This window comes from Aedes aegypti, chromosome 1 (assembly GCF_002204515.2).
Source record: "Aedes aegypti strain LVP_AGWG chromosome 1, AaegL5.0 Primary Assembly, whole genome shotgun sequence".
Lineage (NCBI taxonomy): Eukaryota > Metazoa > Arthropoda > Insecta > Diptera > Culicidae > Aedes > Aedes aegypti.
The window spans coordinates 217970963-217998705 of NC_035107.1; the positions used below are offsets into that span (position 1 = coordinate 217970963).

A 27743-nucleotide genomic window follows, 5' to 3' on the forward strand; every position below is an offset into this window, starting at 1 on the left:
GACTCAAGCTGTATGTTCCCACATTTTGAACTAGGATTACAAAATCTCTAGTGTTATATTTTTGCTAAAACTAACGACAAATCGACATTGATATTTTTACGGGTTTGATGCAATGATCGATTTCATTTCATTGATACTTGCTTTGCGTTGTTACAATTAGATAATTCACTTCTCGAAACACTTTGGTGTTGTACGATGAAAGATCGCAGTATTTTGCATCTGAACTTGAAAAATTGCGGAAATATGATTTTTGGTGAAGTTTTTGGTAAAAGAAAGGATTGATGAAGTCAGATAAGCCCTTACAGTGTTGAAATGTTAAATTTATGAATATTAAATATATTTTATTGGAATACAAAACATGTCATGGTATTAATTTCCAGGAAAAAAATATTTTTGTATACAAAACTTTTATTTCCATCCACGTCCACGGCATAGTAATGAACACATTGCCAGTGTTGTAAACATCGTTAACGAAATATAAAAAAAAACACAAACAAATCTAATGTTTTCGAATCCCTTACAGCAAATCATGAATAACAGAAACAGCTGTTTTATCTGGTTGAAGAATGACATTTTGTTTTGATTGACGCCTTCACTAACACCATCGTAGGCTGTCAAAATATTGCACCGAAACCGTTCTATTTTCCGGTGTCAATTGTTACACTTGCGCGGTGCACCGTCGGGAATAATCGAAAACGACATGAGAGAGAGGAGACAGCTGGCTTAGATTGCGAGCTCCCAAAAGTCAAGGGAAGCTGTCATCAACTGTCACTGGTAAACCAACACATCCGGAGGGCAAAACGTAAAATAGCGTCAAAATTCAAGTAAACGTAATTAAAATTTCTAGGTATTTTTCGAAGATTTCACATTTTAAAAAATACCTAAATATAGTTGTGTGTTAGCGAACTGCTATTGATTTTGTTTTGTATTCATATCCTTTTTCATAGTGAACAACATGAAGTAAATGTGATATTGACCAAAACAAGTTCATCTGACCGTTGTGCACTACCCAAAAATTGAAAAAAGAAGTCAAAGAAGGCTAGAAAACATGCCAGCCGTTAGTGAGCTGTCCCCTCTCTCTAAGATTTGAAACGTCTTGTGGAAAGGCCTATGCGCCGGTCCTCCACCAATGTCAACAAATGCAAACACCGCAAACACGGATCTGTCATATGAAAAGGCCTATGGACCAATGCACGAGTTCACTAGTTTGACGTTTGAGCGGTGCCGAATTCACCCGTTACCATGGGCACGTAAATAACACGGCACCGCTCAAACGTCAAATCGTGAACGCATGCATTGGTCCATAGTAGAGATTCAACTCAGAATGCACATGACTTCGTTTTCTCAAAGTATCTAGGAAGCTTGGAAACCTTGCAAAAAATAGTAACAGTATGGAATTATTGCACAATTTTTTGCACTGCGTTTTTAAAAGTCTAATTAGTCCTCGATAGGACTTCATTATCTTTGATAACAATGCAATATACGTACTTTTCTTCCTTGACCCTTCTGATACTAATTAGCAGCACTTGTGAATAGAACTTACCCTCCAATTCCGGGGTCGAAGCACGCCTCACCCATTCGGGATTCTTCGGCGCACGTGGACTCAAACTGTATACCTCCAGAGTGAATATGTCCTTTGTCCGATCGCTGGCTTTGCGTACCACCTGTAAAAGACGAAATTTGTTATAAATCCTCATCTCAGCGCAATCATTTCGTCGCCAACTTACGTCCATCTTGAGCCGCTTGTACTCTAGAGGAAGCGAGAACAGTAGATGCTTCCTCAGATGACACTCGGGTATCTTGAACAGATTGCGTTCGAGCAGGGCCGGTTTCAGCGAAATGGTTCGCAACGGGTTATCACTCGGTATGACCTGACCACTGCCAAACATTGGACCATTGGAAGCCGAAGCAACTACGCCCTCGTCGCTGAGTTTGTCCAACGAAGGCGATCGCATCATATCGGAAGGGGTTTGTTTGCCAAGCGATTCTCGATCCGCACCGATGCCTTCATCTTCCAGGCTGAGCCGGGAAGGGCACTGTTTTTGTAGGTTGGGATCATTTTCTGGACCGAAAGGGACAGTGAATCCATCTGTGGCGGGTTGGTTCTCCAGGGCCATCAGTTCAGGTTCGGGTGACGATTCTTTCGACTTGGGAAAGTCTTCCCGATTGCATTCGGAGATGATCGAGATTATGATCGATGATTGTGAGTGGTTCTGATTTGGGGTTGAAGCCGAGTCATCAGGAGATGAAGAAGCGCTGGTTTGATCTGAGGTTTGGTTGTCCTCGAAAGATCCGTTGTCTTCAAAGGGCGTTGATTCGGACTCTTGAGAAATCACATTCGCGTTAGGATCGATCGCTGTTGAAGACATTACATTGGAAAAAGAAACTTCTTCCTCGGAATTCTGTTCTGCCGTAGCCCAATGCTCCGTATCTATTCCTTGATCCGCAAATTTACTCTGCATAAGTTCCAGAATAGGATCTTTCCGGTAGTTGCTACTCTTTGCCTTGTGCAGTTCGTTATCAAAATCGGCGGTATCATCGATCTCGATTCGATACTTGTTCCGCAGATAATCCGGAGGCATGTAGATCTTGAATTCCCGTGGCTTCAGTGGGAATACCGATGATCCTCCTTTTCCCTTATTCTCGTATTCATGCTGCTCGTACAGATAATCAATTACATCACAGCGCTGGAAAAATTTCCTCAAATCGTGTTCCGGCATAAGCGAGCCCGTTTTCACATCAATGAAGTTCAAATAGATCTGGAAATCGTATCGAGTTCCGATCGTTTCTCCCGATTCCAAGTCCAGAATCTGGTTCTTCCTGGCCGCGGTGTGACTGGACATAATCGGGGGAATACTTGCTTCGTCCCGAAGTCGATTCAAGATCTCCTGCTTGCGCTGTTTACTTGGCATGCTTCTCAGTTCATTGCATAGTTCTTGCATTTGTTGGAACTTGTTCCGCTGATCGATGGCCACTCTGTCCACACTTGTCACCAGGGATTCGATCGGGACCTTCTTTCCGTCCACGACGGAAAATTCCAAGTCCCCGAAACAATCCGACAGCGATTGTGGCTGGAAACGAGCTGCACGCTTCCTGCCCCCTGTCGGTTTATCCTCCTTCGGACGATCGTCTTCTGCCCCTTCATCCCGTCCCTTCTGATCTTGATCCATGTGCAGAATGATCTCCTCCAAGTAGTCCACCTTCCGACCGTAGATCTGGGCAGCACTCATCACTAGCATGGCGGCCTCCGGGAAGTTGGTTTCCTCTTTCGCCCGAAGTCCCTCGTAACGGCTTAGCCATTTTTGCAGATCAAAGTCGAAGCAACGGTCGATCTTTTCCGATACCTAAAATTATATGAGTTTGAATCAATTCTACCAAAGAGATTAACAGGGTGGCCACTCAAACTTGAGAAGAAAATAAATTCCCGATTTTTTTCCGGTTTTCCTCACATTTTTTTTTTTGTGAATTTTGCTCAAAATCTTAGGACTGGTAATGTGAGGCCTGAAGATAAACTAACGACCAAACAAGAAGAAAGCGAAAAGAGACCTAACAGGAACCAAGAAAACCTAACATGAAGCAGAAGATTGTTTGATTCCTTATTGAATCAGAACATACATTTCACTAAATATTTTGTTTGGGGATTACTGCTATTAGTACTCGTAGTAATACTGTATGTATTTCTCATGATTTTCTCTGGCACTAAACCGAATTGCGCCCTCCACCGCATCACCAGCACTGACCATAGTTGCCTAATATCAATCATATCAGCTGATGGCTGATGGCCTAAAACTATCAATATCACTGCAGTGATGCGACATCGCACTCTAGATCATAATCATAGCAGAATGAGTGATACCGTGGTCATTATCCATGCTATTAATGTTTTTCAGTGACCAACACATAGTTTCAGTCTATCTGCATCTTATCTGTTTAATTTAAAGCTAAACTTAACCCATCAGTGATATCCATAGTCTATCGCCATCAATGCACTGGTGATATACAGTCATCTCTCCCTTACTCGATATTGAAGGGACCATCGAGTTAGGGAGGTATCGAGTTACAGAACACAAAACCAGTGTAACTGCGATCCAAGGGACCATCGAGGTAGCCATGAATACCAACTTTAACTATGGTTCTCTAACTCGATATCGAGATACGGAATATCGAGTAAGGGAGAGTTAACTGTAGTAGACAGCATGATGTTGATGTGATATGGAATGATCCGATTTGTATCGCAGTCGGCCTGTACAAATCAGCAAATTTTAAGCATTGATAGTGACAGTGAGCAACTCTGGCACTGACAATCCCACACGTCAAACAAAATGCCGGAAGTAGCGTGCTCTGTAGCCAGTGCTGTGTAACATTCGACATTTTGCGCGACGTTCGTTTCGTTGCCATGGTCAGCAGTCACAGCACGCGCTTTAGAATGAACGTCGACAAACACAAAAAAGTGTCAATTGAATGCTGTCTGACACGATGACAATTGCATAAATCATAAGTTTTGCATAGAATGCAGACATGAATAGTGTGATTTTGCCTGTTATGTCGACTGTGACACACATACAGTGAAAGCAGAACAGAAACAAATAGAACCGTTACGTTTCTTAGCGTAGCTGTCGTGGTCAGTGGCATTCAATTGACATTTTTCTTTTCGACATTCGTTTGATCGCTCGTGTTGTGAATGTTTAAGGGAAGCGCTGCTGAATATCAGCGAAAACGTGTCGACTACCGTGATTGCTTACAACACTGTCTGTAGCACATCAGATGTTCTACACAGCACACCACCTCCGACGCCATGCTCAACGTACAGCAAATACTGCGCTAATAAAAAGCGGAATGCGCCATTCTATTCAGTACCAGAGGGACTATAAATGTAACGAAGAGGAAATGAAATGATAGTAGAGATGGTTTGGTAGTTGGATTGCTGAAACGAGAAGAAATAAAGTTATTACGTTAAAACGTGGTTTTTATAGTTGAATAAATGTAACGATAGTTTCTCATCTGTTTCTTTGCCGTATCGTAGTTGCGTTGATTCTATCCACCTCGAGTTTTGTCGTCTCCGTTCGGGCAATAAGGACCGCGATGAAATGAAAATATAAAAAATGAGCCTTAGTGTTTATCTATGATTTAATATGATTCTCATTTGCTTTCAAATACCTAAGTAACATGTGAACTCTTCCTCTATCAGAAAATTCTAATAAATTATAGTTTATTCTCCTACACTTTCCCTAACACAAAGTATTCCTATTTAATAAGACATTTACAAGTGCAAAGGCGCAAATAAAAGTGTGGGACTGCATCGAATCATGTTGATGCCCTCAGAGCACTCATTCTTCGATTTGCGAAAAATGAGTCCGCTGAAAACACCGACCAGACTTGACGCAATCGCGCACCCCAACCAGCGCTTCCGCACATGTAAAAAACATCAGCGATAATCCTGTGGTGTTAAGTAATACGCAATATAATTTTGCTTTCAATCCTAACTTCATGACCCGTAGGCTCTACGCGTATGATTGTTCATTATTTGAGCTAAATATACCAGTTTATGCCTGTACACAGGGTGTCTACTCATTTACAGAAATGAAATTCCCTGAGATTTCCAGGTTTTTCAGGTTTAAAGAAAAACAATTCCAGGTACTAGATATTCTCCAAAATACATACATGATTAACAAATAGTTCATTTTACACGATTATTTTTTTTTCAAAGCACCTAAATTAAAAAAAAAAGATAAATTTCAATGTACGTATTTTTCATTTTAACAAACAAATTTTTTATTATCAGTTTGTTTTAAACATGTAAACAACATTATAAAAATAAATAAAAATTTGGTGTTTTATTTGATTTCTTCAAAAAAAAAAAAATATATATATTCTAACCAAATGATCTGGAAGTGCCTTAAATCATCAAAATCAGATATGAAGAAAATATGTTATTCTTAAGGGAAAAAACCTTCTGAATTACGGACATCAGTGATACACCCACAGAATTTCTTTAGAGGGCGTTTTGTATTTTTTTTTAAGATGATACCTTGGAGAAAACGGGTCTAGTAGCGTTTGATTGTCTTGGAAATAAGAATTTTAGATACCTCTCGCCTGAAAAAAACAAACCAAACATGTACCAGAATGAGACTGTTGTCGCACATAATAGCGTCTGTGGTAGTCGGTATCGGTCGGACACTAAACAATCATGATCGCGGTGATTATTAGCACTGAGAAGACGATAACTACGCAAAAGTTCTGTACGAACGTAACATTTATTCGACGGTTAACTGATACACATATTCTTCTGAACTGATACTTAATTTATTGGACACTTAGCTTCACTATATTCTGTATTTCTGGACCTTTGGTTCTTGGACATTGTGCATTATAACACTGATTACTGTACTCTTGACACTGATTACTGTACTGTATACTGTATAACTTCTGATCAGTTACTAATTGTATTTGAAAACGATATGGTCTTATATAGGATTCTAATGCATATTGATTAATTGTTCTAAATTGTTTCTAAAGGCAATTCTGATGTGGTCAGTCACCCATCATTGTTAGATAATTGTGCATTGTAGTTGAATTTGGCGGTAAAACTACTGGAAGTGTTGAGAGTGCATGAGTGCATACCACTTGAGTGTGAATGCGTTACGGTTACATAACAGTACAGCTAATTTAATCCGGACTTATCGTTTCTGACTGAAATTGGGCGTGAACAGAGACCATACATGAATTTCTATAAGAATGATTTTTTAGAGTCATTTGGCATTACGACAAGTATTACTGCTTGTTTTACTGTGAATTTCTTTCACATAAAACTCCAACGATCTCTTCAGGAGATTGTTTTGTGATTTTTCAATAATTTTCTTTAACCCTTTGGGGCCGGCGCGGTCATATATGACTGCAGTACAAATAAGGCTGTAAAAAAAGAACTAATGAACAAATGTATATACTGTCTTCTGCAAAGTTGTCCCAAATATACTCTTTTATCAGAGAAAAATATGAAGTATATGCCTTTATGACCTAATTGACAACCTAGAACATCCTGAACATCCTGAAGTTTGGAAAATTGAACTATAAGTACTATAAGCTATAAGCGTGAAATGCTGTTTGTGAACATAAATGATGTTCAGGCTAGATAATACAGAATTACTCCTTTAACGAAAACACTATTTCACTTGCTTTGCTATGTCCTCGGATGTTCTAGGACGTCCAAACTGTCCTGAAGCACACTCTTTGAAATCTACAACCGCAACAGTAATTGTTTGGGTTAAAAACAATAACATTACAAATTCAAATAGAATCTACCAACCTCTGAGAATCTCAAGAGCTATTTTAAGGAACGTTTGGGATATTATAGGTGCTCCAAATTACCCTGGAGTTCAGAACTTCAGGTCTACACTTATTCCAGTATTTTTTCTTGCTAAACTGAGTAAAGATATATAACTTACCAAGTTAACTGAACCTTGTCACGGATCAATAGGCTAATTCAAGGAACGTTTGGGGTATTCTAGGCCCTCCAAATTACCCTAGTGTTCGTAACTTCAGGTTTACATTTGTTTCAGTAATTTATCTCACTAAACTGAGTGAAGTTATATAACCTAACATGCTCACTAAACCATCTCATGGATCAATAAGCTCTTTCAAGGAACGTTTGGGATATTCCAGGCCCTCCAAATTACCCTGGAGTTCAGATTTTCAGGTCTGCACTTGTTCAAGTAATTTATCTCGCTAAACTGAGTGAAGTTATAAAATCTAACATGTTCACTGAATTTTCTCACGGATCAATTAGCTGTTTCAAGGAACGTTTGGGGTATTCCGGGCCACCCAGATTACCCCGGAGTTCAGAAATTCAGATCTACAATTGTTCTAGTAATTTTTCTTACTAAACGATGAAGTTATTTAATGTTCACTGAGCTTTCTCACGAATCAAAAATATATTTCAAGGAACGTTTGGAGTATTCCAGGCCCTCCAGTACCCTGGAATTCAGAACTACAGGTCTTCCCTTGTTCCAGTAATTTTTCTTTCTAAACTGAGTGAAGTTATATAATCTACTATGTTACTAAACCTTCTCATGGATCAATATGCTGTTTCAAGGAACGATTGAGGTATTGCAGATCCTTCAAAATTTCCCCAGGACTTCAGAACTTCAGGTCTACTATTTTTCCAGTAATATTTCCTTCTAAACTGAGTGAAGTTATATAATCTACCATGTTCACTGAACCTTCTCACAGACCAATTGGCTATTTCAAGGAACGTTGGTGATATTCCAGGCCCTCCAATTTACCCTGGAGTTCAGAACTTCAGGTCTACCCTTGTTCCAGTAACTTTTCCGCTAAAATGATCAAAGTTTTCCCTTTGGGGCCGGCACGTTCATTTATGACCGAAGTTGGAAAATGGCTGTATAAAAAAAACCAATGAATAAAATTTACTGTCTTCGGAAAAAAAACCTTGCAAATATACTTCCCTGTCAGGGAAAAAAATTAGGTGTATGCCTTAATGTCCTACTTGGCAACCTAGAACATCCTGAACATGCAGAAGTCTGACAAATAGAATAATTAGTATAAAATTAGCTTAAAATGCCTTTTGTAAATACAATTGATGTTCGTACTTGGTAATACATACCTATTATGTCAAGAAAAACGCTGCTTCACTTGCCTTTTCATGTCCTGGGATATTCTACGACGTTCAGACTATCCCGAAGCTCAATTCTCGAAATTCACATCAGTAGTTGCTTGCGCTAGAAATAATCAGCGATGCCAGATTTCTTTGGAAATCATTCCGTAGACGAAAAGTGATAAGCGGGGGGAAAGATCTCCGGCATTGCAATTCCGTAGATTTCCGTTGGAAAAATCCGTAAATTACCGTAGAATAATGAGAATTTCCGTAGCTTTTTGTAGAAAATATACATTTTCCGTAGAATTATCTTACGGATCCGTAGAAAGTGCTCAATTCCGTAGATCTACGGAAATTTCCGTAGATCTGGCAACGCCGCAAATAATAATATGTTCAACTCAAACGGAATCTATTGACCTCTGAGAATCTCAAAAGCTTTTCCGAACTATCCTGGAGCTCAGAACTTCAAATCTGCCCTTGTGACACTGTTTTTTTTTTCGCTAAATAGAGTTCAGTTATATAATCTACCAGGTTATATAGGGCCCCCATAGCCGAAGCTGCAAAGACGCGGGTATTCATCATGACCATGCTGAGGGTTCCGGGTTCGATTCCCGGTCGGATGTACCATGAGCTTCTCAAGAGTGTTATGTCTATTTGTCTGTGACAGTACAGTAGTGACGCCTCTACACGGATAGTCATGTTGCACGATTGCAAAAAAGGAGTAGAGCCCGAGATTTGTATGACGATTACCGGATCTTTTCGTAAAGGAAAGAGTCTTGACTTCCTTGGGCACAGAGTATGGGCGCATGCCTGCCACACGATATATCCATGCAAAAAGGTCATTAGCTGAGAAAGATCTCTGGTAATAAATGTGGAAGTGCTAAACTAACACTAAGCTGAAAAGCCAGCTTCCTCCCAGTGGGAACGATATGCCAAGAAAAAAGAAGAAGATTCGTCGACAAACACATATATTCAAAACGTGTTTCTACTCGTTTACGCATTTAGACTCTACTGACGTTTTCACAAATTGTTCTCAAACAAAAGGTGAAAAGCAGGGGGGTTGAAAATAGTATATTTTTACGTGACATAACTTATGGATGCTTCCCAATAGATGTCGCTAATCATGACTGGAAACTTTGTCGAATACACCATGTTTCGGAAGTGCTTCGTTTCGTGGTTATTAATTTATTACCACTAAATCCTGACTCTCATCGCGTTGTAGATCTTATGTACTGAACATCCCGACAAGTTAGATAATCTAGAACATTCGAAATGATCTGATAATATTTGCTGAACAATCAGAAGGTTCAGAATATACGGTAGATTACAGTTCATCACCTTGTATGATGAACAAGGTTGTTATTACAAGCATAGACTTCAAGTTATGAACTCAAGAGCAGTTTGGAAGACCTAGCACCTCCCAAAAAATATTTGTCATCATTTCATGTTATGTTTAGCATTTTGAGCACCAAAACTATTGAAAGGCGTTCAAAAAACTGTATAATAGTTCTTGGAAAAAATCAGGCCCCAAAGGGTTAAAAGACATAAAGCTTCTTCAAAATTCAAAATTCATTTAGTTATTTGCCAAAGAAATCTAAAAAAATCCATTCTTGTTTGCAGAGATATCTCCAGGGAAATGTCAAGGATTTGTGTCAATTTTTTGAAGGATATTTTGAGAAAAATCCGCGTGGAGTTCCAAGTATGCCTTGATGAATTCCTACGAGGATCTCTGAAAGAACTCCTTAATGAAATACTTCTTGGGATTTTCATGAAAAACACTCTAATCTTTGTATAATGTCCTACAAGACTTTGAGAAGAAACTCGGAGATACTCCCTGCATAAATTCAAGTATGAATAATTAGAAAAATACCTGTAAGAATGGCTGTAGTAATAACTGATGTGGAAGCTTGAATGAAGTTTTCAAGAGTCCATGGAGTTTGGAAATATTATTTGAAAAAATATTAGAGAAATCCACAGAAGAGAGAGAAATTTTGAGGAACTTAAGAAGAAATACCAGATCGTTTTTTTTTTTGAGAAATTCTTGGAAAAGTTTATAAAAGATTTCATTGAATAATGCGTGGAGGAATTTTCTGAGTAATTTCTGAAAGTAATCGAGGATGATTTTTAATTATAGAATCCCTATAAAAATGAAAAAATCAGCGTAGGAGTTATGGCAGGGTTTCATGGAAAAATATCGAAATGAAGAAGAAACCTTTGTGGAACTACTTTATGATATGTGGGAAATCTCTTAGAAGTAACAACTGGAAAAATGTGTGGAGGAAATCCTAGGATAATCGCTGTTATTTTTTTCCAGAGTGATTTATCTGAAAATTACTGGAGTTAATAATGTTGCAATGCTCTACGATTTTTTGACACAATTTGTGAAGAAATTCATTTAAGCTTGAAAAATTACTGGTACCAGTAATTCATAAAGGTATTCCACAAAGAATCTATAGAAAATCTGAAACATTCCTTGAAGCTTCCTCCAGAACTTGTGGAATAGTCAAGAAACATTTTTGTAGACAAATTTGCCTTTACCAACTTTCCAATCCAAGCTTTGACAAAAATAAAAATCGTTAACAAATAAGGACTGAACATCTCTAGTAGCGTTTTGATAGCGGCGCAGCCGAAAATTTTTCTGATTGAAAAGATTTTCTGTCACAAAGAGGACATATTCTATCCTATATTACTGATTTAAAATAATTTCCCTGATCATGGCTGAAATTCCCTGAGAATTCCAGGTTTTTCCAGGTTGAATAAAATTCCCTGATAATTCCAGGTTTTCCAGGTTTTTCCAGGTAGTAGACACCCTGTGTACATCAGAAGAGTTTAAAGTTTAAAGTTTAAGTGATCAAATATTAATCCTCTCTTCGAACCTAATTTCATTAAACATTGGGTTATGCTATGCTACGAACAATTAGATTGCACAATATAATGCATCTGCATCCAAACAAATGCCCCACAAATCTTCCTCATTGTCCGACAAACATTTCAAAATAATTACGAAATGCTAAAATTCAACGGTAATTTCACTCAACAAAGCTTTCATTCAAACACGCTTAAAAACACAGTCATCAGTAGACCCTGAACTATAAAAACCTCCTAATATAATGCAAAGCTAAAAATCCTCTCTTGCGTTACACAATCTGAACAAGAAACCATTTTCAAGTACTTCCCAAAATTTGTGCGCTGCAAAACTGATTCCACTTTCTACGTAATGTAACTCAGCATGAACAGCTGCCCAACTCTCCATACTTGCGCCCTCCAAGATCCAAGGTGCTGCTGCCTTACGTTGAAAACTTCTTTCCTCAAAGACTGTCTATCAATTCCGAACTCAATCGCATAATACCATATCAATCAGACCCTATTCCTGACAAGACACAGACCCCAATGTGATGGATTTATCAAGTAAATCCACAACCTTTTCATAACCCCTCTTACGTTTCGCTATCCTCGAAAGTCACCCATATTGATGCTTGGCAAAAAATATCAGTATTCTATCCACAATCGATGATCCGGCTCGCTTCCGTCGTGCCAATTAAGGACCCTCCTGTGTAATTATGCGTCTCAAACCAAATATTTCGCCTGAAACTGCTGACTAACAATGCAATCGTAGTTCCCCCGGTGGATTTTCATAGGAATAAGGTTGCTCTGAGTGTTAATTTTATGTTTTTCAATAAGGGGTCCATAACACGCAAAGGGTCCATAACCGACAACAACTCCCTATGTGTTTTCGTACTCAAAACAGGAAAATTAAAGTTCTTTAAATTTTTACATAGAATATCCAATGTTGAAACATTGGAACAAATGTCAAATAAAATAATAAATAATTTCAGGCAAAAATCGTTACAATCTTCTATTGCCATGATTAATGCGTTATATGTTTAGGTTAAGTTAGGTTAAGTATATTTAAAGCGTTTTTTTTCTCTTATAAGCAGGTGAAATCAACTCATCTGTAAAAAATCTGAACTGCTACGGCAAATGAAATGTTATATGTTGTTAACAAAATGTTAATAAAAACTTAAATTTGTTTTACCAAATTAGGATGATAGTGTTGTCTAATAACACAGAACACCTAGATATAAGAAATGAATGTAATGTTTGGAATGATACTAATAAAGAAATTTAAAAAAAAAAGTTCTTTAATTTATTTTTTTCAAAGTTGAGATATTTAACAAAGAATATTCATAATTCTAGCATAGCATAGCATAGCACAGACTGACTGTACATGTCAATGGTTGCTACTCCATGATTGATCGGAACTGGTAAGAACTGCACTACGATCCAAATGAATAAGGGATGTGAGTATCCGCTTACTCTCGAAGTGCGAGATTTTTGAAAATTAGTGATAAGTTTCGCGCTGGTATACTGGGAATAATGACGATACATCTATTTTTTATGGAACTGCCAGCGACTGAGTATCCTTATGCTTATAAAAACTGAGGACCTTATGCTTATAAAAACTGAACAAGAACCAAAAAGAAACAAAAGAAATTCCAAACAGAAACTAAAAAGTTACTATTGAGCATCAAAAAATTAAGCAGGAATCAGGTAATAAAAGTTTTCATAAGAATTTTGCAGAGAATTTGGCCAGACATTTTTTACTTCAAAGAAAACAAATTTATTGATTGTGATCTGATCACCCCCAGAAATGACTCGAGAGATTCCCTCATAAATTTCTACACGAATTCCATCAAGGATTATTTTACAAATTTCTCAATCCTGTGTCTTCCAGGAACATCTAGTGATCCGTCCATCAATTTCTCTAGGATTTCGTTCAAAATTTTCGTTAGCACTTCTTTAAAAATTCAGTCAGTAATATCTACAGAGATGTCTCCACTGATTTTTATGAATTTCTAGTGGAAGTTTCCATCATTCCCCACACCGCTGCGCATGCAAAACTTTTGTTTACCTGCCGCCTATATGAGCAGCTTGCATACGCAAAAATATCATCAGTTTCATCTGTTTTCTTCCAACCACTATACGAGTACAAGCAGCGAAAATATACTAGTTTAGTTAAGTGAACAAAACGCCGCTTCCTCCTCCACCAGTGGAAGCCAAAACAGCCTTTTTCAAGGATTGAGTCATTAAGAACCCATTCCAGTCGAACTATCGGTCCTGCGTCTTGTAGCACCAAGCAACAGGTTAGCGGATGATCAACAGATCGTTCCGTTCACGCTCACCAGAGCAAAACCCCGTTGCACGCTGCAACAAATTCTTTGATTAATTTTCCAAGGAAGTGCTTAAAAAATTTATTCAGGGATGTCTCCAGGGTTTTTTTTATTTGATCTCAAAACGTCCGGAACTCTTCAGCAAAGTTGTTCAGAAGCTTAAAAGCAATGTGAAACAGTACTGATTGGTTAGCAATTTTGCCGCTACGTGGCGCTAGTGTGCATGTAAATTGGTCATATTTTAGACGGCTCTAGCTCATGAACCTGACCACTTAAAATGTTCGTATCTTCAGCAAAGTTGTTCAGAAGCTTAAAAGCAATCTGAGGCAGCACTGATTGGTTAGCAATTTTGCCGCTACGTGGCGCTAGTGTGTATGTCATTTGATCATATTCTAGCAGGATCTAGCTCATGAACCTGACCACTTAGAATGTTCGTGACTTCAGCAAAGTTGTTCAGAAGCTTAAAAGCAATGTGAGGCAGCACTGATTGGTTAGTAATTTTGCCGCTATGTGGTGCTAGTGTACAGCTGAGAGAGGAGACAGCTCAACGACAGTTGGCATGTTTTCTTGCCTTCTTAGACTTCTTTCTTTAGTCAGGGTGTCTACTCGTTTACCCAAATTAAATTCCCTGATGTTTCCAGGTTTTTTCCAGGTTTCACCAAATAATTCCAAATTCAACAAATACTCTAATTTTATATGGCTAAAACAAAATAATGACATATTTTGAAGTGTTTTTGATTTAATAGCAACACTTCTAGACATTTTTTAAAGCATGCTGAAGCTATTTCAATATAAAGGTGCTAACAATACCAATGTTTTGAGTTTTATTTCCTAATGATGAAGTCTTTGAATTCGCTAGTTAAGAGCTTTTTTCATCATCGTGGACTTAACAAATCTTTCAAATGTATCAGTATGCTTGTTACATTTCATTCGAACATGTTCAAGAGTTCTAAATTAACTTTCTCTTTCCCATGGTAGCTCATAGCATAGTTCTGGTAGCGACTGAGTGTCTTGAAAATAAGAAATTTAAAAAACTCTTTCCTGAAAAATGAAACTTAACAGGAATCAAAAAGAGACCGAAAAGAGACTAAACGACAGTCAAAAAACGAAACCTAACAGGAGATAAGAGTTTAATACGAAACGACCAGACATACATCAGAGAATATATCTAAAACTTGTTTTGAGAATTTCTCGTGATATTACGACAAACAATTTCTTCAGTTTAGAATTGAATTTATTTTCTATGAAATCTCTCCAAGAATTTTCCTAAGGAATTTCTAAAAAAAATAATAATTTGGGTGTATCGAAATAAAACCTGATTTTTTTCATAAATAACCACTAACAATACCTCAGGGATTCCAACAGGAATTCCTCCATATATTATTTCTGATATTTTTTTTTCAAGAAAATTTTGAAATCCCTCTAGGATTTTATCCGGCGATTCTTTCATCAGTTTTTCTAATACAACCTCCAAGGCTCTCGTTTAAAACATGTTAGAATATTTAACCAGAAACTACTCTAGATATCTCCAAGCATTTTTCTAGATTTTCTACAAAAAATTCTTTAACATTTTAACTTGAAATTTCTCTAAGGATACTTTCAAGAACTACTCAAGAGATTACTCTTAAGATTAGCATTCTTCGATGAGTTTTCTATGTATTTCTTCAAGGAAATGTGAATGGAATTTTCCAGGAAGCTGAGAAACTGATGAAAAAAAAAAAATCGTGACGTTGTCCTAAAGCAATGAGGTTGTCTTAAACTAAAAAAAAATCCTGTAGTGTTAACTGGTGTGAAACCGCAAACAAACTTTTGAATATTCCATGGAGATTTTTTGAGTAATTCATTAAAAAATGTTTGAAAGAACTCTAGTAATTCTTGGATAACATGCTGGAGAAATTCCTAGAAAAAATGTAGGGAAACTCAATTATGAAACACAGGTAAATTTTAAGAAATTATTTGAAATGTTCTTAATAGATTCACTCGAATAACCCCTTGAGGATTTTTTGGATACATTCTTTGGAACAACCTTTGATGAAATGGCGTAGAAATTCTTGTCGGGATTCTTGAAAAAAAAAAAAAAATTGCGACGAATTTTACCAAAAACTCTGCAATGAACCTTTGCGGATTTTCTTGAAAAAGAAAAAAATCTGTGGAAAACATTGGAAGATCTCTTAGGGTAACGACTGAAGAATTCGGTTGAAAAGCTAGTGAAAAATATCTGGCGGAAGTCCTAGGATAGTCTTTGGAAAATTGTTCAATGTGATCCATGAGAAAATTACTGGAGGTAGTAACATGGAAGTGCTCGAGGATTTCCTGAAGCAAATTCTGGAGAAATTCATTTAAGCATCATTTGAAAAATTGTTGAAAGAATTGGTAGAGGAATTTCATGAAGAATTTATGGAGAGCCCTGTATTAGTTCCTGATAGTATTTCATATGAAATCCCTGGAGATAGGACAGGGTGGCCACCAAAAATCCGTTATGAAATTCCCGCTTTTTTCCCGGTTTTCCCGGTATAATTTTCAAAATTTTCCCGGTTTTTTATTAATGGGCCCGAACGCACAAAAATAACCCATTAATCGGTTTTTTAGTTGAACATACCAAAAATTGTACTTTAAGCTTTTAAACGGTATTTTTAGGTGATTTTTCCGTCCGTGGCTCTCGTACAATTAGTATGGAATGAAAAATTGTTGAAAAAACTTTCGTTTTTCTCAAAAGTGGGATTCTATCACTTACACCCCATTGCTGCTATTCTTGGCACTTTCGATTCACTTAAACATTTAGTGTCCCGGAAAACGTCGTATTGCCCAGTAGGTCGTAGAGGCTGTGGGAAAAATTCCCGAATTTTATGTCAAATTCGCATTTCCTGTTTTCTCAACTTTCTTGGAGGATTTCGAAAAATGTTCTTCCACTCAAACACGTCGGAACCCTTGAGGAAAACAAAAGTGAAAGAATTGTTCAAATCAGTCGTCCCGTTCTCAAGCCAACTCGTGACATACAAACACCATTCCATTTTTAATTTAAATACCTAGATATGTCCCTTTTGTGCATCCTATTACCCTATTTAAAGTGTTTCAATTTTTAGTGTTTCTTCTTTTATTTCTTCATAAATATGAGGAGTTCACTAAAGTAAATATGTTTAAGGTGAGGATGGAACAAAGCCGCTCTAAACTAAAATACTAAAATAACTAAAGAAAACTATGAATCAAATATGTTTGAGTGCTTAAACCTTCTGTTGAAAGTTTCAGAACTCTGAGTCAGATAAGTTAAAGTAAAAATTAAGCCCTATTAGTAAGAGAATGGCTGGGCATGGCGTACCATTGGTACCTCGCGTACCTGAAGGAATAAAATAGACCCCTTTGTGCGGTCCTTAGCCTCTTGCCCAGCAACTCCTATCCCTACCTCCTCGCGGTACTGGCCGGGGTACGAGTAACCTTAGGGAAGATCGGGTAACCAACCCCCGGTGGGAACTTTGGTCGTATGCTGACAGGGAAGGGGGGGTTTGCTTTTGCTTTTGCTTCTGCAAACCTTGAGCGTCTGTACTCCATGTTAGGAGCGGCTCACAACAGCGTCTGTTCCCCATGTCAGGGGCGGCTGATCATCGTCCGAGTGCCAGAGAAGGACTCTAAGCTAAACTGCGCACTATGGTCCTCCGAACATTTAGGGGGAATGGTCCTCCGGAAATCTAGGGGGTTGGTGTCAGGCCCTGCAAGCCAGCCGTAAAAAAATCAAGCAACGAATAATCAACGAGAGAATACGAACCGGGACAATCGGCGAAGACCACAGCGACGTAAAGGGACTAGCGATTGGAAGCTCGGTACGTGGAACTGTAAATCTCTCAACTTCATCGGGAGCACACGCATACTCGCCGACGTGCTGAAGGACCGTGGATTCGGCATCGTAGCGTTGCAGGAAGTGTGTTGGAAGGGATCAATGGTGCGAACGTTTAGAGTTAACCATACCATCTACCAGAGCTGCGGCAATACACATGAGCTGGGAACAGCTTTTATAGTGATGGGTGATATGCAGAGGCGCGTGATCGGGTGGTGGCCGATCAATGAGAGAATGTGCAAGTTGAGGATCAAAGGCCGGTTCTTCAACTTCAGCATAATAAACGTGCACAGCCCTCACTCCGGAAGCACTGATGATGATAAAGACGCTTTTTACGCGCAGCTTGAACGCGAGTACGACAGTTGCCCAAGCCACGACGTCAAAATCATCATAGGAGATCTAAACGCTCAGGTTGGCCAGGAGGAGGAATTCAGACCGACGATTGGAAAGTTCAGCGCCCACCGGCTGACGAACGAAAACGGCCTACGACTAATTGATTTTGCCGCCTCCAAGAATATGGCCATTCGTAGCACCTACTTCCAGCACAGCCTTCCGTACCGATACACCTGGAGATCACCACAGCAGACAGAATCGCAAATCGACCACGTTCTGATTGATGGTCGGCACTTCTCCGACATTATCGACGTCAGGACCTATCGTGGCGCTAACATCGACTCTGACCACTATCTGGTGATGATCAAACTGCGCCCAAAACTCTCCGTCGTTAACAACGTACGGTACCGACGGCCGCCCCGGTATGACCTAGAGCGGCTCAAGCAACCGGATGTCGCAGCGGCATACGCGCAGCAACTCGAGGCTGCATTACCGGAAGAGGGTGAGCTGGACGAAGCCCCTCTTGAGGACTGCTGGAGAACAGTAAAAGCAGCCATCAACGATGCAGCTGAGAGCAACGTCGGGTACGTGGGACGGAGTCGACGGAACGATTGGTTCGACGAGGATTGCCAGGAGGTTTTGGAGGAGAAGAATGCAGCGCGGGCGGTCATGCTGCAGCAAGGGACCCGGCAGAACGTGGAACGCTATAAACGGAAACGGCAACAGCAGACCCGCCTCTTTCGGGAGAAAAAACGCCGCCTGGAGGAGACGGAGTGCGAGGAGATGGAACAGCTGTGCCGGTCTCAGGAAACGCGTAGGTTCTATCAGAAGCTCAACGCATCCCGCAACGGCTTCGTGCCGCGAGCCGAGATGTGCAGGGATAAGGATGGGAGCATTCTGACGGACGAGCGTGAGGTGATCGAAAGGTGGAAGCAGCACTTCGACGAGAACCTGAATGGTGCTGAGAGCACAGGCAATGAAGGACGGGACAACGGAGGAAATGCCTTCGTCAGTTCTGCGGAAGATGGAAACCAACCAGCCCCCACTTTGAGGGAGGTTAAGGATGCCATTCACCAGCTCAAGAACAATAAAGCTGCTGGTAAGGATGGTATCGGAGCTGAACTCATAAAGATGGGTCCAGAAAGGCTGGCCATTTGTCTGCACCGGCTGATAGGCACAATCTGGGAAACAGAACAGCTACCGGAGGAGTGGAAGGAAGGGGTAATATGCCCCATCTACAAGAAAGGCGACAAGTTAGACTGTGAGAACTTTCGAGCGATCACCATTCTAAATGCGGCCTACAAAGTACTATCCCAGATCATCTTCCGTCGTTTGTCACCCGTAGTAAACGAGTTCGTGGGAAGTTATCAAGCCGGCTTCGTTGACGGCCGATCGACAACGGACCAGATCTTTACTGTACGGCAAATCCTCCAAAAATGTCGTGAATACCAGGTCCCAACGCATCACCTTTTCATCGATTTCAAGGCGGCATACGACAGTATCGACCGCGTAGAGCTATGGAAAATCATGGACGAGAACAGCTTTCCCGGGAAGCTCACGAGACTGATAAGAGCGACGATGGAAGGTGTGCAAAATTGTGTGAAGGTTTCAGGCGAACACTCCAGTTCGTTTGGATCCCACCGGGGACTACGACAAGGTGATGGACTTTCGTGCCTGTTGTTCAATATTGCGCTAGAAGGTGTTATGCGGAGAGCCGGGCTTAACAGCCGGGGTACGATTTTTACGAGATCCAGTCAATTTGTTTGCTTCGCGGATGATATGGACATCGTCGGCCGAACATTTGAAAAGGTGGCAGACCTGTACACCCGCCTGAAACGCGAGGCAGCAAAAGTTGGACTGGTGGTGAATGCGGCCAAGACAAAGTACATGCTAGCTGGTGGGGCCGAGCGCGACAGGGCTCGCCTAGGTAGCAGTGTTACGATAGACGGGGATACGTTCGAGGTGGTCGACGAGTTCGTCTACCTTGGATCCTTGCTGACGGCTGACAATAACGTTAGCCGTGAAATACGGAGGCGCATCATCAGTGGAAGTCGGGCCTACTATGGCCTCCAGAAGAAGCTGCGGTCAAAAAGATTCACGCCCGCACCAAATGTACCATGTACAAAACGCTCATAAGGCCGGTAGTCCTCTACGGGCATGAAACGTGGACGATGCTCGAGGAGGACCTGCAAGCATTTGGAGTCTTCGAACGTCGGGTGCTTAGGACGATCTTCGGCGGTGTGCAGGAAAACGGTGTGTGGCGGCGAAGGATGAACCACGAGCTCGCCCAACTCTACGGCGAACCCAGTATCCAGAAGGTGGCCAAAGCTGGAAGGATACGATGGGCAGGGCATGTTGCAAGAATGCCGGACAGCAACCCTGCAAAGATGGTGTTCGCTTCGGATCCGGTTGGTACAAGAAGGCGTGGAGCGCAGCGAGCTAGGTGGGCGGATCAAGTGCGTATCGATTTGGCGAGCGTGGGGCAGAACCGAGGATGGAGAGATGCGGCCACGAACCGAGTATTGTGGCGTGAAATTGTTGATTCAGTGTTATCTGTGTAGATGTTAACTAAATAAATGAATGAGTAAGAGAAAAAAATCATAAAATATTTCGAAACATTACCAACCAACTTTAGTTTAGCAAACTAGACTATTTCTACAAGAAAATCATGTTTGAAACCTATCTATCCAAGATAACAGATGGTAATATGATCAACCATATCAACTTTCTAAAACTTATTTTTGATGGTTTGTAGATTTAGAGCTTGAAGATGTTCGTTCAAAATGATTTTCCCGGTGACCATCTCAAATTCCCGTTTTTTCCCGTCTTTTTTCGATGGATTCAAATTCCCGTCTTTTTCCCGCTTTTCCCGGTTCGGTGGCCACCCTGTAGGATAATTTCAGAAACTGTTCTTGAGAAATATGAGAAGAAATTTAGCATCATTATTATTTGCAAGCAAGATAAGGAAAAAAGATACTTCAGAGACCTTTTTGTCAAAAATAGATATTGTTTAGAGACTTGCATAAAATAAAGAATTCTCTAAAAGGAACCTGTGACCAGCCCTAGATATGTTAATCCATGACTGATTATATATGGAGATATTAAAAACGTCAATCATGTTTTAGTAGGTCGATAAAATTTCATACTCGTAAGGATAATCACTGAACAGCTCAAATAATGTTGTGATAGCGGCGCAGCCGAATTTTTTTCTATTGAAGAGAATTTTTTTTGCAAATAATGGTTTCTCTGTGTTGATGCAAAAATCCTTTGTCGTGAACATATTCTACCATGAATGATTGCATCAAAATAATTTCCCTGATTGTGATCGAAATTCCCAGATAATTCCAGGTTTTCCAGGTTTTTCCAGGTAGTAGACACCCTGTTAGTTCTTGGGTTGTGCACAACGGTCTAATGATCTTATGATGGTCAAAATCATTCAGTTTTTGTTGTTCACTATGAAAAAGGTATGAATAAAAAAATCAATAGCAGTTTGCCAACACACGACTATATTTAAGTATTCAACTTTTTAAAATGTGCTGTCATCGAAAAACACCTAGAAAGTTTAATTACCTTTACTTAAATTTTGACGGTATTTTACGCTTTGCTCTTCAAATGTGTGGTTTTCCAGTCTCTCAGATGTGCAGGTAGATTTGGTTATATTTTCGCGGGCTCTAGCACATGATCTTGACCACCTAGAATGTTCGTATCTTCAGCAAATATTTAGAAGAAGGCATTTTCTACGAACCTGTTAACACAGACAAACAGACGTCACACTCTCATCATTGTCCATCGACCACCTTTTTAACGGTCGATTCAAAAATATGGTAGGTGGCCAATCCGCCACCCGCAGCGCTCGCATCGTTTTTGTTCGCGTTTGACGTTTACACACTACCGCCATCTGTTGGCCCATCGGCCAAATACACTAATTCTAGCATTGGGCGTACATGTCCTCGTGACTATGATTTGGATCGAGATTTGTTCTAAGTGTTACGTCTGTTTGTCTGTGCTGTTAACTTAGACAAAATTTAAAACATTGTGGAATATAATACAGTGAGGACCCGATTTTGAGAAGATCGGTTCTTAACATTTCATTCACGATTTTCACGACAAAACGATCATTATACATTACACTTTTTTTGCATGAAACATAAAACTATACAAGATACCCACCGTATTTTTTCATAGTAAGCTAAGTAAAGTCCTAAACACGTCTTATTTCAGTGTTGAGTGACGGGTCTATTTAAAGTCTTGCAGATTTACCTATTGGAAAAATTCCAAAGATTCGATTCATTGTGGTCCTTTTGATCGGCAATTTTGCTTTGTCCAGTAAGACAAAAGGAATCAACCCGAGTTCCTAGTTATACATGATCGATGAATTATCTAAGAATTTCACACAGAACACAGAAATTCCTAAAGAGGTTCATAAAAAAATTTCTCTTGATTTAGAAACTCGAAATAGCATAAATAATTGCCTCGAAGCTCTTCTTGGAATTCATTTTAGTATAATTCAAAGAATGTTTCATACGGAGTTTTCACATAATTTTTCCTAAACATTGTTTTAAATCTCAATGTTTGGAAATGGAATGTATGTAAACATATTTCTTACTGTATGAAAACCAAGAAATTTTCTTTAGTTTTCATGGATTTTTTTTACTGAATTTTTAACGCAGAAGTATTCATAAATTACATAACATGAAGTTGTGAATAAATCTCATAAATTATTCCTATACCTAAGGGATGATTTAATGCTTCAAAATGATTTTGGTGAAATTCCTAGTCAAGTTCCTGAAAATCTCGTGAGCAAGTTTTGAAGTTTACCTCGAGACATACTGAAGATAGAAATGGAATGAATTCAACAAGGACTAAAAGAAGATAATTATTGAAGTAATTACTTGACAAAAAAAATATTCTATTAGAATTTTGAGTGAAGTTTGTGGTCGAGTTCAAGTTCAAGCAAAAATAAATTTTAATTTAGACGCAAAACCGTTTCGGTGTACCCACTATGTTTCTGGAACAATTTATGAAATTATTGCTTGGGAATTAAAAAAAAAAAGTTTCAACAGGAATCCATACATTAATTTTTGAAATAGTATTGAGAGAAATTCTCGAGAGAAAATATAATCTGATAATCAATTTAGCATGACTTACACTGCGCTTTACGCTGTTTAGTGAATACCCCTATTATGAAAAAGCATTGTACGAATAGGGCTTTCTCAAGAATATTATTTAGTTCTCTTTAACAAACAGAATCTGAATAATATTAAAGCTTTAGAAAAAGCTAAACTTATGTTCAATGTCCGTGTGACGTGGGAATATTTCCAGAAACCTGGAGAAAAGTACCAGAACCCCACTCAGTGCCTTCGGTGCCAAAAGTCATGGTACTAAACATTGCCGTATGGACACTAAATGCATGATTTTCAGAGGTTCTTCTCACGCTAAGTCCTGTGAAGGAAGATACCATAAAGTTTGTATGCGTAAATGGGGGGGCAACCATAAGTTTAAATTTTGGGATTGCCCTTCGCGTAGGCGAGTCGTCGCGGCTCGTGCACGACAGATGAACGATCATGTTTCTCGTTTCCGGAATTCCCCTGGTAGTCACTAAAAAAGTAACGCACTACCAGCCCTGCGAAATTCCCGACTAGGAAGCCACCCTGATGATTTACTTCCAATATTTTACCTCCATAAACATGAGAGCAATTTCCTCCCGGTTCAGGTCCTGATGCTCTCGGGGATCTTCCTTCCGGGGCGTTGCTCCATAGCCCCTCGTAATCCTGGCCCTTTTCGGACTTCCTCCGCCAGCAGTTCTCTTCGATGGTGATCTCTTTTTGCTGGGAGACTCATGCTCGCTGCCTCTGTCCTCATGCTGTTTTCCCGTCTCCTGCTGCCGGCGCAGCTCCAATGCATTTAATTTTCTAGAACGATAATGCGATTATACAATATTTTGCACAACGTAAGTGGAGATGAGGTATTTGACCCATAAATAGAAAGAATGCAACTTTCTCCCACCTCCCCCCAAGAAGCAAAAACCGAAATATGAGTGCCGTTTCGCAAGTTGCGATTTGTTAACGATTTTCACCCCAGAATCCATCCGCCCTGCACTATATCATACCTCTTCATATTCCTCGTACATTCGCGCTATCTTTTACGGTGCCAATTCACTTAAAACCCATCGAAAAATGCCATTATTTTGCAAAAATACTTTGCTCGGAGCATGCACTCACGCAATCACAACAAACTCGAACGCCATTTTTGTTTTCAATCCCCAAATGATCGATCATCAATGATGTGTTTGTGGAACGCATGTTCCAGGTTGATGACGTGGACAACCCTGCAGGCACAACGAACGAGGGGTCATGCGCAGTGAAATTGAGTGTTTGGTCGATGAGGCTAGTCCAGTGTGGATCTCTTCTTGTGCTAAAATCACGTTTTCACTGTACTTTGACAGCTCAGCATAACTTTTATGTTGTCTGTTTTCGTCGCCCGTTTCTCGCAGCCCAAAATCATAAAAATCTGTCATCCTGTGCTCTGTCTTTGTGGTGCCGAATACGCGGAAAGTGAAAATTTCTTCTAAAAAATCAATCGTATCTGGCGATTATTGAACAGATTCCTTTGTGCAAAGTTATGGTTCAGTAAGAAACAAAGCCCATAGAATCTGCCGGTGGCAAAAACCGTCCCGTCTTCGTCGTGAATCCGGTTCGTGGTGCACTGCTTTTGTCGAGTTGCTGGCCAAAAACAACACTCACACGAATGACGTGGAGCAGGATCCAAACGAAAGACAATTATATTCGCAACAGTTTATTATAAATAATATAAAGGTTCATATCCTGACTTGCATGAGCAAGTGCTAATCAAGTATTTAAGAAGACAGATCACAAAATGTTCGAGATAAGCGATACGCAGAGTAAGTCGTCATTATATTAGTTTTTGGTAGCGAACTTTCTCCTTACACTATTTACAATCTTTGCAGAAATTGGTGTGGGCCTGGCCGGATTCGGAATTGCGTTTCTGTTCCTTGGAGTGCTACTGCTCTTCGATAAAGGATTGCTGGCAATAGGAAACGTGAGTATACTATTTGGGTGCTAACGATTAGATGGCTTGGTGTAGGGGGAGGCCTGATTATTAAATGCAAAAAATACTAATTTTATGCAAGGCCTGATAGAGACTACAGGACTAGTATCAAGTTCTTGTTTTAGAGACTTGGTTTCTATTTTAACGTAAAACACTTAAATGTCATTTTTTATGCGAATGTCTTTAAAGTCAGAAAGAAACCTTGCTACTCTAATAGATCCTGGTCGAACTTAACATTCCTGATTTTTTTTTGCAGATCCTCTTCATATGCGGACTCGCCTGCGTGATAGGGCTGGAGCGGACGTTCCGGTTCTTTTTCCAGAAGCACAAAGTCAAGGCCTCGATTGCATTTTTCGGCGGCATTTTGATCGTGCTGCTGGGCTATCCGTTGATCGGAATGCTCATCGAAACGTACGGTTTCATTCTGCTGTTCAGTGGATTCTTTCCGGTGGCCATCAACTTCCTGCGGAGGGTACCGATTCTGGGCAACTTCCTCAACATGCCCGGCGTCAGCAAGGTAATTTGAAAGATTGGATAGCAGAATTTCAACTCCCATAACCATCAATTTCTGTTCGTTTCAGGTCGTGGATCGACTTGCGGGAGACTCGAATCGAACTACGGTATGATAGCAATCTGGTCAAGCTCTTTTCTAGTGTCGGTAAGATTACGGATAGTTTCTCCCGTCTTTTTTGTGTGGAAGGACTCCTAACGAATCAATTGCTGCATCACGCGACGTAAATCTTTTTGTTAGTTTATTTCGTGCATACTGGTGATCTGAACGGAGGATACCAAATAGGGAGTAGCTTTCGCGATTTTGCAACTTTGTTCCCACCTGTTCATCTGTTAAACATACATATTTTTGATCCAGTTCATCGGAAATTTGTATAGTTGAAAACGCTGTCTATTTTAAGTTTCTATTCTGACTGGTTATTTTTTATGACTTCCAGATGTTTTACGTTTTTTGCAATTACATAAAGTCGAACAACTGTATTTAATGTGGATCTTGAAAACGGTGTTGATTTGTTAGAAAGAACTTCCATGGCTTTTGGTGGTGGTAAACTGTGCTTTAATATGTTTAAGAATTCAATTAACCATTTGACACATAACTAAATAACTACGGCAAATTGTTTACAGTTTGAAAGGTCAAGAATATAAACCTGTTATGGATGGCATGTAGATGCTTGAAACAAGATAGATTTGTATTTGGCTGAAAATTTTGGAAATTTGAGCCAATAGATCACGAAAATTTTGTTGTAAAAACAGGTATGTCTTAAGAGATAGCACAGCACTGTCTTCGGCGAAGTTTTAGTACTCAGTACGTTCTAACTTTAGTTTCGTCATCTTTTTAAGGGGTCAGAATCCCGAGATATCCACAAAACAAAAGTTTCATGCTCAGTAGCGCCGCCTAGTGGTAAAACCGCGAAACTCTTGGCTTGCATAATGAGAGCCATTGAGCTACTTAACAACTTTGTCGAAGACGCCATCTTTCTAAATGGTCAGGATCCTTAGATTTCCGCAAAATAACAGTTTCGTGCTTATTGCGCCACCTGGTGGCAATATTTCGAAACTTTTGACTGAAATTATAATAGCCCTTGAGCTACTGAACAACTCTGTTGAAGATGTCATCTTTCTAAGTGGTCAGTATCCAGAGATTTCCGCTAAATAAAAGTTGCATGCTTACTACCGCCGCCTTGTGGCGTAATTTCGTATCAGAGTATGTCAACCCTTGAGCTACTGAACAACTCTTCCGAGGACAATAACCTTCTAAAACATCAGGATTTTGAGATATCATATGTTATAAAGGTTACATTCTTATCCCTCAAGGTTCATTTGTGCAAGTTAGAATAAGCATCCCTAGTTATCAACTAAATGGATCTAAATCCTAAACTCCTAAAGGTAGATCGTACTGAGTACTGAAATTTCGTCCAAGACGGTTATGTGCTATCTCTTAAGGCATTTTACTACCAGGGAGGCTTTTCAAATGAGTTCTCTGGTGAGGCGTATAGTGGCGGATAAAAAACATTATTCAAGGACCATCCTAACCTATTTGTTTAAAACAATCATAACTAAAAAATCATAAGAGATAGAACTTTTTAGTTTTCTCTTACCCGTTATTTCTGTTCATTTTTATTCTGCTTTGGGATTCGAACCTGTTATTGCTTCATGTTTGCTTTTATTTACGCTTTCTCGAACTGAATGGCAAGCAAAAAACATCAGTCATCCAGGTTATATTGAACTTCAATATCCTATTTTCCTCATGTATGGTTCAGTTGAGCATTGCGGTTTTCTAATATCAATGCAGCCCGAAAATGACTCCAAGAGGCTTCTTATTGAAATACATATCATGGCCAACAAAAATTCCCTTGCCAACATGAACAAAGTTGCCATAGTAGCTCATTACTTTATACGCTCTAGAATGTACATATACATAGTATCTAAGCATCAATTCAACACTAATGATCAAGCTAATTACTTTACAAACTACTACTAATATGTGTCGGTTCGTATAACTGTGAAAGCGCCAATCTTACCAATGCATAATTTCTTCTTCCCCAAAGGATGACCACTTCGCCAGATAATGGAGGCATCGTCGAGCAAGCCTTATATTTATTTTAACATTTTTGTGTCTCCCAAAATAATTAAAACAAATTGAAACTCTATTCAGAGGAGATTATACTGTAATAAACCAAGATACAAGTATAGCCTGTGTGTTTCGCTAAATGATAAACGTATT

At 39.5% G+C, this 27743-nt stretch overlaps 2 protein-coding genes across 3 annotated transcripts in view; one reads left to right on the plus strand and one right to left on the minus strand.

Annotated features, from left to right (window-relative positions):
* LOC5574056 overlaps positions 1-24202 on the minus strand; it is a 42218-nt gene extending 18016 nt beyond the window's left edge. Inside the window, exons 1-4 of the mRNA XM_021857587.1 lie at positions 24051-24202; positions 23619-23853; positions 1728-3344; positions 1544-1664 (exon numbers count right to left, since the gene is read on the minus strand). Of these exons, the coding sequence (XP_021713279.1) occupies positions 1544-1664; positions 1728-3344; positions 23619-23853; positions 24051-24058 (1981 nt within the window). The 5' untranslated portion in view covers positions 24059-24202. The remainder of the gene's footprint in view (positions 1-1543; positions 1665-1727; positions 3345-23618; positions 23854-24050) is intronic.
* Positions 24203-24403: 201 nt separating this feature from the next.
* Positions 24404-27711, plus strand: LOC5574055 (vesicle transport protein GOT1B). Of its 2 annotated transcripts, none has more exons than XM_021857588.1 (5): positions 24404-24842; positions 24909-25000; positions 25266-25526; positions 25591-25629; positions 27568-27711. In XM_021857588.1, the coding sequence occupies exons 1-5, from the start codon at positions 24818-24820 to the stop codon at positions 27586-27588; spliced, it is 438 nt and encodes a 145-aa protein (XP_021713280.1). In that variant the 5' UTR covers positions 24404-24817; the 3' UTR covers positions 27589-27711. The 2 variants fall into 2 exon arrangements, with proteins under 2 accessions (XP_021713280.1, XP_001655035.1); XM_001654985.2 differs by having other exon boundaries at positions 24407-24842; positions 25591-25667.
* The last annotated feature ends 32 nt before the right edge of the window (positions 27712-27743 follow it).

Bases quoted from the DNA above. Each gene is read 5' to 3' on its own strand.
- LOC5574055 (XM_021857588.1), top strand. From the start codon at position 24,818: ATGTTCGAGATAAGCGATACGCAGA. The intron at 25,001-25,265 runs GTGAGTATACTA...TTTTTTTTGCAG, and splicing joins GATTGCTGGCAATAGGAAAC to ATCCTCTTCATATGCGGACT. The intron at 25,527-25,590 runs GTAATTTGAAAG...TGTTCGTTTCAG, and splicing joins ACATGCCCGGCGTCAGCAAG to GTCGTGGATCGACTTGCGGG.